A 17,388-nucleotide genomic window follows, 5' to 3' on the forward strand; every position below is an offset into this window, starting at 1 on the left:
ATAATAAATAAATAGTATTTATTTATTAAGGTGTGTCACTTATGTGGCATATGTGTCTTTTTGTTTCCAGTTGGGCAAAGATGAAAACGAAAGAGAACTATTGCTAAATATCATTGTGTTGTTAGTTCATAGGAAGCGTTTGGGCTTCCGAGTTAACACCCAGCTACTAATTTGAGAGTGCTTTCTGTTTGAAACATTTAAGAACATTGAAACTAAATTTTGTTAGCTGGCAGAGCTTTAAGAAGCTATATATTTATTAACTCAAAATTGTATGGTTATTTCTCTTTCCTGAACATCTCCAGCATTTGACTAGGGAAGCCTAATTTGCATAATGGCTGTACTGTTAATAAGTAACTGCAGAGTATACAAACTACTGCTCTGATTGCTTACCTCCTGCAGAACTGGGTATGAGTGCACGTTATCTGAAGCATAGTCTGTGCATTTCCTCCTTTCTTACTCTCGATGATGCCTCAGTTTCTTCTTTCACCTAAGGATGGCTAAATTATTTTATCTGTGATAAGGCAATGTCTCTAATTATAAAACTGGTTACTCAGTCTTTGAGTGGCATGTTAATTCTAAGCAGACACTGCGGCTCAGAGTTGTAAGGGAAAATATGTTTGGGATGCATACAGAAGTGCTCCCTGTTAAACCTGATGGCAAAAATAACTGGATGTGTCTTTTGGCTTCAAAGTTCATGTAGCCCAGGGTACAGCTGTGACACAAACAGGACGCAGTGACAAGCCATCAGAGACACTCTCCCTAATGATCACTAGCTCTACTTAGTGTTTCAGAGTCCTGAAGGAGGAAAGGGTCTGAAGGAAGAACAGTTCATTTTCTCGGGAAACAGACAGGAACTATTTCTTTATAAAATTTAAGCTGCTCTGAACCTAGAAAGGGCAGATAGCAAAAATGTCTGTGTGTCAGGATCACATAGTTTGACCTATATGCGGGAGGCATCATTTAAAGTTTTCTATACCTAGAAACTGTCTTGTGAGTACAACTACAGCTTATACAGATGATACAATTAATGACAAGGAGGATATATTTTGTAGTTTCTGGTCATTCAGTTGCATTTGGGTGTGTTTCAATGTCAGATTAAAGTTAAGCTTTAAGTATGTTACTATTTAAAGAAGGGCTGCTATCATCTTTATTTTCTTCTTTTTTCCTTTTCCATCAAAGGATCAATTCTTAATTCATGCTAGGTGCACTTGGGCATTCCTGCCCTCTAGGAGCTCTCTGCTCTAGAAAAGCAGTTGGCATTCAGGGATGAAAAAATACCTCACAGTCAGTATAAGAATAAAGCAGTGTTTATATTGCATTTTTCTGTACTTGGTCTCTGGAAGTGGGTTTTGTTTCATTAAATAAGCATAACCCCAAACCTAAGCTTCTTTATTTAGGCATAGCTTGTAATGACATAAAGCTGAAGCAGCCCAATCCTTTCGTCTGTACCATCTGACGTCCTAACCTGGTAACTCAGAATGAATTCAATAGAGAAGAATGAAACTATTGAGGTAGATGGGACTAATCTGCTGCCTCTTCATTCCTGTCAGCTTGAATACCTTCATACTTCATCTTCTTATACGTGCCTTGCAAGGCAATTGCTTTAGTGTAAGCTCTCTGTGTGGTCTGTTTTCTATTTTACCATGGTATCTGTAACTGTTCTGGTATTTGATTTCTATTAAAATATGCCTCAGTCGTCCCCTCTCATCAGTGATCAAGTCTGCAAGCATGGAGAAATTAAATCTATCAGTAGTCTATCTGCCTATTTCAATCTGCTTACTCCTCAGGAATTGTTTCTCTAGCCATTTCTTGCACTTCCACTCAGCTCTCCAGGCAATTTAAGAAGAGTAGAAATAAGGGCAAAGTCACAAGACAAACTCTCCCATTTCCTGCTGGAAGCAGAATTGAATTCTTCAAGATATGTTCCTCAAAATAGATGTTCTTCTTTTGTAATGAAAGATGGTCTATACATTGTTTTACAGATTCCATTTATAATAATACAGCTTGGCTGTGGGTTTGTTTTTTTAAAAAAATTCTCCATTCTCAGTACATTCTCGTTCATTTTTCTGCGAGCAGGTGGCTGAAGGTATGAGAGCTGATCTGGGTCTCTAACCAGGGAACCTCCAGCCTAGCTACAGGGGCCACCGATCCCTGTAGCAACAGGTCACATGCAGCAGCTCTGCCCAGGACTCCCTCCAGTAGATCCTACCCCAATAGACACCACTGTTCCTATAACCACTTTTTTTACAGATCTTTCCTTAGGCGGCACGAGGTGATTTAACAGTCCCACTCTCCAGCCCTCTGGAAAGCCTCGGGGAGGGTCAGAGTATCATACTGTCAGCACCCCTGACCTCAGTTTTCTGAATGGAACAGGAAACTGATAGGCAATTCTCAAGGTTCAAATAAATGTCATTATTCCTGTATTTCTCCTGCAGTCATAGCAATATCTATCTTTATGTAGTTTTACTGCCCTGCCACCTCCATGTTTCACTTGCTACAGGTTTTTTTCTTCATAAGTAGCCTGTAGTACTCCGGTACCATCCTGCTCTGGCTGGGGAAAAGGCTGTGCTGGCACAGTGGTCTTGTCCGCTGGTCTCTTTTTCTAAAGATACCAACCAGTGATTCTCACTGGCTTTCTGGCAAGCTAGATGCGATGAAAGTACCAGTCTGGAAACTATGTAGTTGTATTAGTGCGGTGCTGTGCCGGTGCAAAAATTTCTCATCAGGAGGCAGGACATACTGTGCTAGCTCAGCTAGATAGCTTCCAGACCACAGCTGCCTTACCTCCAGCCCTTTCTGAGTATGGCTGCAGCAGGGCTATACCTGTCTACTCCCAGCCATATGGGCATATCCTTCACAGCCTCTTTCTTTTTTGGATCTTTTGGATTTTTTTTTTTTTGTCTGCCACAGCTCAATGGCAGGTTGTATTTAGATTGCAGCCAGCGTTGATGTGAATTGCTTATACAATGTCCCAGCTGCTCTGCTGGGAAAACAAAGCATGTAAAACTAATAAAGGCAACTAAAAGTCATGATTATATTAGTCCTGAGAATCCTGCTACTTGTGTGGAATAAAGTCTAAGTAAATATCGATTTTTATCTAGTAAAATACTATTTAACAACCCATTATTATGTAAAGAAGTTATGAACTTTTCTGATCCCCTAAGACAAAGAGATCACTCAGTGGCTAAATAGATTAGATTAGCCTCTTCCATCTGTGCAATTATGAATCAAAAAATATACTTGTGCAATTTACTGGAAAGAAAATAAATACATTAATCAGCTAAAGGATACAGTAGTCTGCATTCAGACCTTTGTTCAGCCAGCATCACCTATTCAGCAAAGGAAAGACCATGCTGACATCCACTGACTTCAAAGTGTTTTACTATGTCAGGACTTGAGGAGTTAAGAGCACCACTCTTGGTCAGTGGAAGTAAAATTTAACTGTCAACCAGGAAATTAGATTATCTTTTCTGATAGAAGTGTCAGCAGAAGCAGATGTAAGCATCTGTCAATGCATACATCTTTACTTCTGTTTGGTTTTGCAGACAAGAACACTCCCTTTCCTATTTCCCCTGCTATGAGCATTGCCCGAGGCTTAGAAAGCCAAGCTGCTGCCATGCTTGCTACCCAATACAACCATTTACTGGACCATAACCTTCATTTGCATTTCCTCCTAGAAAGGAACTGGGAAAATGTCCTTTCTGTTCTTCTCTGTGAAGATCTAGATTACATATTTATTTTCAAAAATGGGGTTTTGTGTTCCATTTTTTAACCATTTACTCCTGGTTGTAGACCCCTTTTTATCTCCAACGGGCCTCTGGCCCTCCTTTGATACTCTAGTAACCAGCAGGCTGTTGCGCAGCCAGCAGCACAAGCCTTCTCTCTACCTTCTTACTTCATTTGGTGGCTTCTGGCAACTGTAGCTGCTGGTGGCCAGCACCAGCCCTAGCAGAGAGCGCAGCTGTGCCAAGTGTGGCAGCCAGCAGGTTTCAGTGACGTTAGAGGAACGGGTTAGGAGGGACCTTTATTTTAACAGGAGATGCAGTTTCTGCTTTAAGTAGGAAAAATATCAGGGGGTTTTGTAGCTGTTTGGCCCGTGCCTTTTTGCAAGTTGCTCGTAACTGAAGATAGAAGGGTACTCAAGTAAGGTTAAATTCTTTAAGGAACTTAAAAAGGGCCAAGCCAACATCAATTTAAAAAAAAATTAGGATCCTGCATGATGATGATAGTTGTTGTGATAATTTGGGATGGCTAATCACGTATACAAACAAATGCACTGTGATGGGTTTGCCCTGTTCTGCTGTAAAGAGACTGTCTTCGTTTAACCCCAGCCAGCAACCAAGCACCACCCAGCGGCTCACTCACTCCCCCTGCCCCAGTGGGATGGGGGAGAGAATCCAAAGAGTTAAGTGAGAAACACTCCTGGGTTGAGATAAGAACAGTTTAATAATTGAAATAAAATAAAGTAAAATAGTAGTAGTAGTAATAATAATAATGGTATACAAAGCAAGCGATGCACAATGTAATTGCTCACCACCCACTGACTGATGCCCAGCCAGCCCCCAAGCAGCGATCACTGCCCCCCGGCCAACCCCGCCCAGTTTCTATACTGAGCATGACCCCACATGGTATGGAATAGCCCTTTGGCCGGTTTGGGTCAGCTGTCCTGGCTGTGCCCCCTCCCAGCTTCTCACTGGCAGGGCATGAGAAGTTGAACAGTCCTTGACTGGTGTAAGCACTGTTCAGCAACAACTAAACCATCAGTGTGTTATCAGCATTATCCTCATCCTAAATCCAAGAGCGGCTCTGGGACATGCCTCTTGATGCTCCACCTCCAAATGTTAAGAGTCACTAAACTTAGCCCTTACTGCCCAGGACGTCAGCCATTTCAGCTAAGCTGATGGGGTTTGGAGCAGATGATTTCTCTTTTGGATTCACAAGGGACATGGGACTGCATTGTCAAAAAGCACCTATGCACTGTCCTTCCCCCGTGACACTGGATGAAACTGTGGTTTGTCTTAGACTGCATGACAGTTCTGTAAAAGCTGTTCTGATGAGAGACCTTTTGATGCTGAGTAGCGGCTTTTGCTTTTATCTGTGAACCAAAATCATCTCCTTAGAAGCGAAGATTGATGCTAATCAAGGGCAGTGCATTAGCTTTTCAAGTAGGAACTTTGTAGCATTTGGGGAGATGACGTGAAGACTTCTTTTTTTAACCTCTGATTCACTACTAAGAAATCTCAGCTAGAAGGATGTGAGCCTGAGCAGGAGTCAACATCTGCCAGCGAGAAGCTTAGCAGCAGCAGGCTGTGCGACACCCATCTACATTGCAATAGTCTGGTGCAACTCTGAGAGCCTGTCTCTGCAAACCTTACTGTAAGAGAGAAGGGCTTGTTTATCGACTGGGAGAAAGCGAAGGAAAGATGCTACTGGGATTGTGGAGCAAAGCCAAGCACGTCTTTAAGTGTTTGAAACGTGGCGCCTAAGTAGTATCACACTGGGAGTCAAAGGGTTTCTTTTATTGGAATTACCGGCATAGGCAGTGCAAGAAGAGAGGGAAGAGACAAAATGAAACTGAACGTTTCATTGAGTGCCTTAAGTGGGTTGCTTGTGCCAGGCAGGTGATACTCTATGTGGGACAAACAGTTACACAGATAAATTAAAACCCGCACAAGGTAACTGAGCAGCTCTTCAGTTTTGGATGAAATAAGCAGCATAGGGTTACCCGCACCAGTCACGATAAAGAAATACACCTGCAGCTGAAAGCACGCATTTATATAAACAACTAAGCTTTGAAATATATATGGTTGCTGGCAATGAAAAAGCACTGCAGGATCAGAAAACCAGAAGGCAAACAAAATAATTTCTTTCTGTTTTAAAGAAGTGCCGCCGAATTCTTCCGTCAGTTTTCAGCTGAGCTGCTGCGTGAATTCTTAAGGTTTGCGGTGTGGCAACCAGAAATGCCCCCGCGTACCGCCGGCGGGCAGCCGACAGCGCTGCAGCGAAGCGCCTGTGCGCACCCCCCGGGCCGGGGCCGGGGCCGGGGGCGGGCACCGGCCGTGCCGGGCAACGCGGGGGCCCTCGGGCCGCCACTCCGGAGCGCCCGGAGCGGGAGAGGCCGCCGGGTGACAGGTGGTTCTGCGGGGACGGCGGGCAGCGCCGGCTCACGGAGCGGCTTTTCTCTCCGCGGCTCCCCGGCGGGCTGGGCGGCGGGGCCCAGCCGCGGAGCCGCCGGCCCCTCAGCCCCGCGGCGGCGAGGCCCGGGGAGCCGCGGGCGGCCGGGCCGAGGGTAGCGGTTTCCTCCCGCAGGCTTCGCCGGCCGCTACAGAGGCGGCCCGGAGCCTGCGCTGGGCGCGCTGCCGGCACGGAGCGGCCCACGGCGCGGCTCCTACCGCCCGCCGCGGCCCGGCCCGGCCCGGCCCGCCCCGGCGGGGTGCCCGGCTGCCCGGCGAGCCCAGCCCAGCCAGGGCGCGGCCCGCCCCGCCGCCGCGGGGCGCCCTCAGCCGCGGCGCGGCGGGGAGGGGCCCGGGGAGAGCGTGCCGCCGCGCAGCTCCCGCGGCCGGTCGGCCATCCGCAGCCGCGCCCGGCCGCTCGGCTCGGCTCGGCTCGGCTCAGCTCGGCTCGGCTCGGCTCAGCGCGGCGCAGGCCAGGCAGGAAGCAGGAAGCTACCGGCGGCGGGAGGGCGAGAGCAGCGGCAGCGGGTAGGCTCGGCGGGCGGGGGGCGGCCGTGCACCTGCCGTGCCCGCGGCGGGGGCGGAGCGGGGGCGTCGCCGCCGCTTCCCGCCTGTGTGGCGGCCCCGGCCCCGGCCCCTTCCTCTTCCTTCCCCCGCGGGGCTGCTCGGCAGCGGTGGCCGGGCGGGGGTGCCGGGGGCGTTGGGAAGGCGGCTGCAGTGCCGCCGGGGCGCAGGCGTTCACCTCCCCTGCCGCCGCCGCCCCCCGCTCACCTTCTTTCCTTCCCCTTTTGTCTTGCTTTTCCCCCCTTTATCTCTTCGAGGCTGGGCTTGCTGTGAGACCCCCTTCCTCCGCCCCAGCCGGCCGAGTCAGGCCCCGGACCCGGCGAGGATTGCTTCGGGGGCACCCCTAGGTTTTGTCGGTAGCGGAGGGAGTAATTCTGATTTTGCGCCCCTCCCGGAGCGCGGCCGCAGGCGGGAGCCCGCCGAGCAGCTGTAACCCAGAGGCGGAGACCGGCCCTCGGCCGGCACTGAGCTGCCCCAGCCTCCCCGTGGGGTGCGAGTGGGGGTCCCGCAGGCCACAGCACCCCGTTCCGCTGGGGAGGGCCCGCCGGGGGCCAGGCCTGCCTTGCTCGCCGCCCGGCCCGGCCCCGCGGGGTGAGGGGTGCTGGCCCTGGCCTGGATCGGCATTTGGGGAGGCTGGGGGGCCGCGGGCTCATCGGGTGTTGCGGCAGCCCCCGGTGGTGGGGGTTGGCGGTGCAGGGTCCTGGGACGCAGGTGTGGGTTCGCTGTGCATTCCCAAGGACTCTCGTCCCCTGTTGTTAAGCCAGGATTAAGTGTTTTCCGCTTTCTGTATTAAATGGAAGGAATATAGCCATTTAAATTCTAAAGATGATAGATCTGGCAGTTTATGGGTCAGGTGCTGAGCTGTTAGGCATTAAGCACGATATGCATTTGATCTGCATGTGTCTAAAGGCCCTTGGAGACCTTAACGACGAAGACTTGGCGTTACCCGCTGTCTCTGCGTACGCACAATTAATGTCTGCCTGCCAGGGCAACGGCGTACAAGGGGGCAGGGGCCGGGCAGGAGCTTCGCTCCGTCTCGCCAGCGCCCAGCACAGCTGAGCCAAGGTTTGCGGTATTTGCAGCGGTAAAGGCCAGTCACAAATGACCGTATTTTCCTGAAACGGGGAGGGAGTTATGTCTCAGCCAGTGCAGTGGGAAGCCTGAAGAAGCAATAGAAAGTTTGGAAGGTAAATACGGATCCAAAGTAAGTACCGGCATAATGCTTTATACGGTGCAGTACAACAAGGAGGAAGTGAAAGTGTTTTCATTGTCAGGTAAAATAGTTGCTGAAAATGAAAGAACAGAAAACCAGTTCAAGTGATTGAATTGGAACTTGTCCTTGGGCTTCATTAGTAAAACGGAAATATAAAGGATGTGTTGGTAAAGTGCCGGTTATGCATTGTAGCCTGTTAATGTCATTTTTGAAGAATAGCTTGGTTTTAAAATCTGGTTTAATCTACAGCAGGATGCAGTCTTTCTAACCTGTTACCGGAAGTTTGTTGACACAAGTTTCTTTGCTTTTGTGGGGAAAGTTTTATTTGTTTATCAAAAGCACATGGATGTCAGAGGAACTTATGGTTATGTGGGGACAGAGATAAACCGTTGACAAATAAATGACAACTCAGGTCTCTCTGTCTGCAGGAGATAAAATGAAATCAGTTCCTGTCAAGTGGAATCAGGGTGCGGTTCTCTAAATGCTGCTGATAGTCCAGTTGTCTTTGCTAGGGCCTCGTGACTCTCGATTTACGTCCAGGATACGCTGTTAGGAGGTGGTGTGAGTGTGATCTGTGCAGCAGGTGCACAGGTGTGCAACCTTGTGTGACCACTTAGCATTGAAACCTTTTTGTAAGATGCATGAAATCTTTTTCTGCTTACACTAAAGCTGTTAAATAGTAACCTGCTAAACAATTACTTTTCTGTCATGACAATTGCCTTATCCCATTATATTTTAAGGGAACTGTTTAAAGAGGTTTATGGTCTCAGATTTTTGTTCTTTGCCAGCCTCTCAGTTTTTTCCCAGTAGATGTTTCTGTCACCTCACTTAAAGTGTGGTCAGTTAAATAATAGTTTCGGTGTTTGGGATAACTGTGAGAGAGGGGAGATGGGGTTCGGGATCACCCTGAAACAGATCTGTTCCTGCTGGAAGAGAAGTTCAGTCCTCCTCTGGGCTGCTTGTGCCTACCTCTTCTTACCTTTCTTCTCCCAGTGGAGCTATCCACGGCTCATTTCAACCAAACATGACATTACTGATGAGCGATTGTGGGTTTGAAATTAGAGTTCAGCTGACCTAACTAGCTAGCTGTGGCTGTAAGGGGCAGTCCCACCTTTAGTCCCTGCGTTTATGCTCCCGCTGCTTCGGGTTCATCCTGCGTAGCAGTTTTGTGGCCACAGAGTGAGTTACTATTCTCTATTGGATCAGCTGTTTTTCAGGGCAGGTTTTCTGATGGATCAGCCACCCGAACCATGGCTGTATGACTGCAAGGTCTGACACAGAGGGAGGCAGGGACCTGCAGCTGGGGGTGGGGAGGGGAGGAGGGTGTAGGTTTGCACTTTCCCTAACCTCTGCAGCCTCTGGGAGGAGGTAGGAAACTCATGTTGGGTGGGAATGATTATGGGGTTTGCTGATTAATTGCACAACCAGTTATCTGATTCAGGGCAGGGGTGGGGGAGGAGGTGGAACATGCCAAACGGGATTAGCAAGTCAATTCACTTTTAGGGGAAGGAGGTGTCAAGCTGAACTGGGACACTGTGGAAAAATGAAAGGTATGACAAAAATGTGTTTGGCGTAAAGGAGCAGACCCTTGATCTTTTGGTGGGATACTCTGTTATGTGAAGAGGTGGTAGTTTCCCTCCATTCCTGGGGAAGAAGCCTGTGGGGACAGTGAAGGCTTTCAAGCTGCCAGCTTTGACCCAGCAGGTACTGTTTGGTGTTGTCATTCAGTTGGCTGAGGAGGAGTAGCTCTCATTTCTGTGGTAAGATGGGGCAATAAAGATGAGAGGAGAGATGCTCACACCTTTGCCTGCCCTGTGGCAGCCTCTAAAATTCCCAGGTTAAGACAAACCCTCGGTCCTGGCAGATGTGTTTTCTTCAACGCAGATTTTGCTTTAGCTCACCTCCCGTTGTTTCCCGGGAGGGCTAGTCCTGTATCCTACCAGCTTTCCGTCAGAAGTATGGCAGCAGCTGGTGCTGGTGTTAAGCCCACTAGCTGGGCTACCAGGAGGGTAGGGGTTATGCTGCAGACCCTGGTGTGTTATTTGGCATCCTGCCGGGGTGGCTCTGCTGTTAGCACACCAGGAGGCTCGGCTTGCATACAGGAGCTGTAGTCACACCTTGTGCCTACAGTGCCTTTTGTCATCTTACGCAACAGTTAGCTCAGACTTGCTGCGAAGTAACAGTGCAGCTAGTTCCTGTTGCAGTACCTGTAACAAACGGTAAGGCGCATCTTTTTCTGTTGAGGGGCTTTCACCCAAATTTGAAGAAACAGGAGGAACTCTACAAGATTTTAAACCAAATTGAATAGATGCTGCCACAGTCTCACTTTTCCCTGCATGTCACGTACGTGCGTGAGCCTGCCTTCTCCCTTGTGCTGGATGAGCTGGTGTGGGGAGCTCAAGTGGTGAAAAAAACTTTTTTTTTTTTTTTCTTTTCCAAGTTTTCTGACGATGTGGTGCTTTGTGCAGGACTGATACTGGGATGGGGAAATGGGGCTGGAAGAGGGAATGCTGGTCAAGGCTTGCTGGCAGCATTGTTCAGCAGCACCCACTCTCAAGCTGCAGGAGTCTCTATTCTGGGCTGAAAACACTACAGTCATTTTTGAACAAATTTCAACCTCATGAATGTTTCTGATGTGTTAAAATAGATCTTTGTAAGGTGGGAACTTCCTTATTTGTAGTCTTTCTGGCACAAAAGCAGAGTGTTTTGATGTCAGCTGGCTTTGGATCATGTTCTGAGTGCATCTTTCCTGTGTGTCCCCACTGCTGTATACTATGCTGACTTCTCAAAATAGGTTATGCATGATAAAATTCAGAAAAGGCTGCGATTTATATTGGCTTAAAATTCTCTATTGCATTTTTGATGCCTAGAAGGTTCATTACGGTAATTACTTGTCTCTGAAAGAGGCAATTGCTGATTCAAATGTTATGATTAGAAAATATTACAGTAACTTGATAAGAATATTTACTTATCAACTTCTGTTATTTGAAGATCAGCAATTAACAAAGGCAGAGTGAAGAATTTGCTACGTTGTGACTAAAGGTATAAGGAAAAAAACCTACAGGGAGATCAACTTGGCAGTATATCTTCCATGTTTGTTAACAGCCTGCCATCGCACAGCTTTGAGAGGATCTTTGTTACACATTCCGAAGAACGGATAACGTTGTCACAAGTACATAATTGTGTCTCTGAAAATTTGATACCAGCTGTAGAGTAGATCATAGATGGCTCAGCTTCCTCCTGGGATTCGTTTCATCACTTCATTTTCACGAGATCAGTGGTAAGTCTTGAAGTATGGTGGTGATCTTTGTTTTGGACAATGGGAGTTTGTATCTAGGGAAGATGATACTGTTGCCTTGCTCTGGTTTTGCTTTTTCATTGCTTAATATATACAGCAAGAATATATAGTCAATTGCATAATAAATAAATATTGCTGACATTTAAAAAGTAAAATACTTTGTTGAGGGAACCCAGACAGACCCTTACTAGTCAAGTGTGCTACAGAATAAAGCCTTTTGTCCTTTTCTTTGCAAGGTGTGTATTTGAAGGGATAGATTTCAGATTTTCATTTTCAAACTCTTAGGTGGGAAGGGTCCTTGAGGTTAGCTTTCTTTCCTTAACCAGAAGTGTATTTTCTCCCCGGTAATTTGATGTGTAATATAGACTTGTAGAATTACAGTTTTAGTTCTTGCTACTGTAATATTAAAAAAAAAAAAAAACAAAAAACAGAAAACAAACCAAGAAAAAATGCCAAACAAAAAACCAAAACCTTTGCTTTAGGAAAACTAATCCTGGAAATTGGATGACATCCGTTCTTGTGCTTTCTGAGATAGAATACTGAGTCAATTGTGTGTAAATAACAAATGGAAGACCAAGTACTTCCCATCTGAGCAATTTTATCACATGCTTTCTCTAGCAGAGCATCATGGACAAAGTCATTTCAGTTTTATCACTTGTGAGGATGTTTTCGGTTATGGGGGTGAATAAGTCAACTTGTAGGGTAACTCACTTTTTTTGGTTTTTTTTTTTAACGTCTCTCTGAATACACTGGGACTATAAAACAAGACCTTTGTTATGTGAAAGTTTATAAGGCAGAGAATGATTGAAAAAGGTTAATTAAAAATTAGGGACTATAGAAGGCTGTGTGATATCAGATCTTTGTATGTATATATGTACTTTTATTTACGGATGTTAATTTTAAGATCAAGGCTAGAAGGAGCCAGTAGACACCCTCTGATCTCTGTGTATTGTTAAAAGCACAAATCCACAAAATGCTCTCCTTCTTAAACAACTGAAAGGTGCTGCAGGTAAAGAATAGAATAGATCAGATTGTTATCTTTGTTTAATGCTTGCACAGGGAGTTTGAGATGCCTGTTTAATTCCGATGAACTGCAGAGAAAGATCCAAGGATGCCAGGGAGGTAAAAGGGAAAATTCCTTCCCAGTCCCAAAGCTGGTTAATTATGTTCATGTGCTCCAGCTGACAGTACATGCAGTCTGTGTTAATCCCTCCATCCATCTCTAGAAAAGGCTGATTTCTGTTGTAACAGAGGAAGGCAAAAGTAAAGCAAAATCCTTAAAGCAGTAAGGAAAGAAAGAAGTCATAACACACAGTAGCCGAACTTGCAATTCACAGAGCCATCATTTATGTCCAGGAAACTGAATGAGACAGTGAAATGTGAGATCTGACTATCAGTATGTTTAATGTTGAACTGCCTTTTAATAGCCCCCAAAGGAAGGTTGTAAACAAGGCAGATCAGCTCTGTGGACTCCAGAGCACTGCCATGTTGTCCTGCCCGAACCTGTGTGCTACCAAGCTCCCTCCCAAAGCCAGATCAGAGCAGATGTTGTAAAGCAGCGTAACTGCTAGGGTGGTTCTCCAGGCTGTTAGAGAACATGAAAAAAAGCTGTCTTCCAGTATTCCAAGATTGCCAATGACTTGTGTAATATTTTTATGTAACTTAGTGCTAAAAGTACATCTGAATAATTTTCAAATACTCTTTTTTTTTTTTTTCTTATATTGTAGGTATAGAGCCTTCATTTTCTCTCTCACTTTCTTGTTGTATGCCAGCTTCCATTTATCAAGGAAACCTATTAGTATAGTTAAGGTAAGCAAGGTTGCGTCCTTGTTTAAACATCCTTCTACTCCTGTCAAACACGGAAGTAGTTGTCTTTTTCAATATTTCCTTTTGTGAAAGGCAGTGTTTAACCTGGAATGGTTTAAAAGATGAAACACTGATAAAGCTAGTATGCAGTGACATTTACTTGATAAACTTTAGTAAGACCATGCCTAGAATATCGCATACACATCTAATCTTTGGGCTTAAGACTTGAAACAGCTATTGCCTACACTTAATTTATGTGAATTAATCTTGTTATAGATATTTAAGTGTATACAGGTTTATATTCATATGTTTGAGAAAAGTTGCTCATAACTGATGAGTCAAACATGATAAAATTCTACTGGCATTTACAAGACTGTTCCAAGTACTGTTGAGTATCAGAGTCATAGTCGTCTATACGCTTGGGACTCTGCTCCCAGTGAAGCTGGTGGCAGAATATTGTCTAATTCTAGGTTTGTTAGTTTAGTCTTCGGCCTGTATAACTTGCCAAACACAAATCAGATCCCCCAGGGGCTGTATTGTATATAACTGATGAGTAACAATGGGCAAAGTAGCTTGATGTTAGTGAAGAATTTTGAAATTCTGCAGTATCAGAAACACCAGTTCGCTATAGCATGTTGTTTCTAACCACATAATTACTCTTTCATGTAATGGTGGTTTCACCCAGCAAAATACCAAGCAATTACTAATGGCTAACAATTTTACTGATTTCAGTGGGTTTGACACAGTTTCATATAGAGCTAGAATTGTTAAATTTATTGCTGTATGGGGATTAACAGTCACAAGTGAATTTTCCATTTTCAAATTTCCTTTCTGTGTCAGGGAGAGCTGCATAAGCATTGCGCTGCTTCACATGAAGTTGAACTCAACTCCTACAAAGAATATGCTGCCCAGATTCAGCCTGTCAAAAAGCCATCTAATGTATCCCAGTGTGGTTGGGAGCCATTTGGTAAGGGTTGTTTTTTTGGTTTTGTTTTTTTCTTTCATAATAATGAGCTGATATTCATAATTAGATTATTTGCCTCTAGCTATTTCTTCTTCATGTGTGGAGGGACTCAGGAGATGTGCATGGGAGGCGTGTTTTGTTTTCCATGTTCTCATTGATTTTTCCAAAGAAAGTTAAGTTGTGACTTACCTTGTCATGTCTTTCCTACTTAAAGTGACTTAAACAACTGACATTATTTTACCTGTTAGAGCTATGAGGTGGTTTCAGTAGATCAGTTTTCACTCAGAAAATGGGATTTGTCTTTAGAATGTCTATTAAGGAAAAAAAGGGTGAAAAATGAAATCATTATAATTTTCTGCTGTTTTAGTTCAAGGTCCAGCAATCATTTAAATGAAATTACTTGGTGTTTATCTGAATTGGAACTTCTCAGAGTCCTTATCTGCCAGAAAGAATATTTTTCTCCCCATTTTAGTGGAGAAAAATGGGAGACTTTGTTGCAGAATAGAGTTGACAACTGAATAACTTATGAACCTGGCCTTTCACTTAAATAGAAAAAATATTTGCCTACTTACAATTAAATTTTAATTTAATTGTGTTTGAATTTAATAGAGATTTTGAATCATTCCTTGACACTTTTATCACTACCAAGAACATCAGTGAAGTAGAATAGTCCATTCTGTCAATGTGCCAGTCCACTCCAGTCAATCTAGCCATCCATTCTAATTGTCCTTTAATTAGCAATTAAAAAAAAGCCCTACTCTGTTCAAAGATAATTAAAGATCTGAGCTCTGCGTCTTCTGTGGACAAAATTCTGTATATTAACTGCCTGCTGCAAGGTAATCATCGGTCTACTGAAATTATTTAGTCCCACAGGTTTCCAAATGTATTGGCATGCAGTTAAACTTGGTTGCTGTTTCTTGTCCCTGGACCAAGGGGAGACTGAGATTGCTTGTCTAAAACACTAGTTAGCTTTCTTAATGGAGACTTCTGAGCTCCAGTGTGTCCTCCTTTTCCATGAACATACAGGTTATTGCAAAGCTACCCCTCTGGGATGGCACTCTAGACTTGTCCTTTTAGCTCCGTTTTTCAGGCAACGTAGCTGGCAAGCTGGGAGTAACACTGAAAGAAGGAATGCTTTAATAAGCGTGACTTTATTTTCGAAGTCAATGGGAATTGTGCCTCCTTGCAAATACACAAACCATCTGTCTTGGTGTGAGCTCAGGTCTTTTGAAACTAGACTTGGTGTTTCTGTCTGGGTGGAGTCCCTCCTGCTCCTTCCATCCTGCCTGCAAGTCTCATTTAGTTGTGGTTATGGTCATTTGCTGTACAGAGCAGAACCCTGGTTTGTTTTTTTTTAAACAAGACTTCTACCTCTGTGCTTTATGAGTAGTTGGAAAATGAAATGCAAAAGGTTTTAACCATATATTAAGCTGGTTCCTTAAATGACTATATGACGGTGGATTTTTTTTCAGCTATTTTGACTGTTAGGACCTCACACATTTGCAAAACATCTTTCCACTTCTAATAAAGTCCATTAAAGTTTGGGTTTTCTTTTGTCTAAGGACCTATAAGAAAAGGGCACCTTGTTAATAACTGATGTTTCTTCTCTTCCAAAATGCTGTTTTGAATAAGGTGGAATTAAGAATGGGCCTACCAATATTTTCCTAATATGTTACAGGCAAAAGGGTCAGTTGTAGAGGGGATTTTTCTGGTTAAACAAAATGTTTTGCAAAATACATGCTTAAGTCTAGAAGTGCCTATTGAAAATTAAATGTCAGTGCAGGTTCACTAAAATTTTTCTTGTAATATGTAAAAATGGTTGGGAAGTTATTGGTACATTTAAACTGATGATTTGTTTTGAAAATTATTCTTAGATAAGAGCAACTACAAACAGTTACTGGGAGCACTGGATTACTCATTTCTGTGTGCATATGCAATTGGAATGTATTTAAGGTAAACCTCACTCTCTTGAAAACCTGCTTTATCGCTTACTGTTAATTTATGAGGCTGTACTACTTCTGAGATATTGTGCTTTCCTACTGTAAAGTTTCTGGTGAAGAGAGTGAGAACTTGGTTGCTGAGGAAAAAAACCCACACAATCCTGAGTCCCCAGTGGTATCGTACCTGTTGGTATGTGGATGGCTTCTTACCTGCACCCATCCTGACTGCCTTGTGCAGGAATGCTTTCCAACTTGCAATGTAGCCTGTCTTTCCTTCATATGGAATATGAAGGAAAATATGCTGTAATATATGTCCTCAAACTTTATCAGTCTCCAACTTGCACATGTAGACTAAACCGATTGTCCTGGCTTTCTCTATAGTTACAGGACAGAAGCAGACACCTCCTAAAAATAATCCCAAACCCATCTTAAAATGTGCAGTATTAGCTGCTGTTTGGAGATGCTTCTTTTTATTGACTAAAACCAGAACCTTCATAACTAGAACCATTAGCAAGGGAGACAAGTCTCACTTTAAATGGCTGGAGACATGTCCCACCTTATGGGTCATTTGGAAAATTACTCTGTAAGTGACTTCCAATGTGCTCCAGGTGAGTATCTCCCTGAAAGATGGTTGTGCAGGTGTCAGGATTTGGCAATTAGTGAACATGAAAAGTTTGTTGGTATTTTTTCTGTCAAGTACTAAAAATGGCTCATTTGCTGCTGTGAAGGAAAACAGCAGTTACCAGTAAAGTTTCTCCTCAACCAGCATTAAACAACACAAAATATTTTTTATTTGTGAAGGCTTGGGGTATGATCTCATTTTTAATTATTGCCTTTCTTTTTATTTCCTCCCACATTCCAAGTGGAATAATAGGAGAACGGCTGCCTATCCGGTACTATCTGACAGTTGGGATGCTTGCTAGCGGACTCTTCACTGCGATGTTTGGATTGGGTTATTTCTATAATATACATAATCTGTGGTTTTACATAATGGCCCAGGTAGGCACGATGTTATTTAGATACTGTGAGTTTCCATGGTGCTGTTTAGTGTTGTATTGGGTTTTTTTCAGTTGCAAACAGTGATTAGTGGTTGGATGGGAGGATGTAAATGCTGGCATACATTGTCATTGATGACAGGCAGAAATGATAGAGTGGATAGCTCCAGGTTTTATTTTTGAAAAAATTTTTTTTAGTGGAAGAAATCTTTGAAAACAAATTAAAGCATTTCAGTCTGTGTCAAATCAGTGATCAAATCTTTGCAAGCTTAAATGTGGGCGAGTTTTAAAACAACTGTATTTACTTCTGTCAGTCTGCCAAGACCTGAGTGACGCATCCTGGCTTTCTCTGCAGGAAAATTACACTTATGCTGCTAATGATAAACAGTCTCCCACATTGGTGTGGCTGAGCACAGGCAGCTTCTGTAACAAGAT

At 44.3% G+C, this 17,388-nt stretch overlaps 1 protein-coding gene across 1 annotated transcript in view; it reads left to right on the top strand.

The window, feature by feature from the left end:
* Positions 1–11,174: 11,174 nt before the first annotated feature.
* The window catches only part of SLC37A1 (solute carrier family 37 member 1), a 32,576-nt gene continuing 26,362 nt past the window's right edge, over positions 11,175–17,388 (top strand). Inside the window, exons 1-5 of the mRNA XM_075714252.1 lie at positions 11,175–11,230; positions 12,976–13,057; positions 13,895–14,021; positions 15,893–15,971; positions 16,822–16,957. Of these exons, the coding sequence (XP_075570367.1) occupies positions 11,175–11,230; positions 12,976–13,057; positions 13,895–14,021; positions 15,893–15,971; positions 16,822–16,957 (480 nt within the window). The remainder of the gene's footprint in view (positions 11,231–12,975; positions 13,058–13,894; positions 14,022–15,892; positions 15,972–16,821; positions 16,958–17,388) is intronic.

Source organism: Pelecanus crispus, chromosome 1, assembly GCF_030463565.1.
Source record: "Pelecanus crispus isolate bPelCri1 chromosome 1, bPelCri1.pri, whole genome shotgun sequence".
In the NCBI taxonomy this organism is placed as follows: Eukaryota; Metazoa; Chordata; class Aves; order Pelecaniformes; family Pelecanidae; genus Pelecanus; species Pelecanus crispus.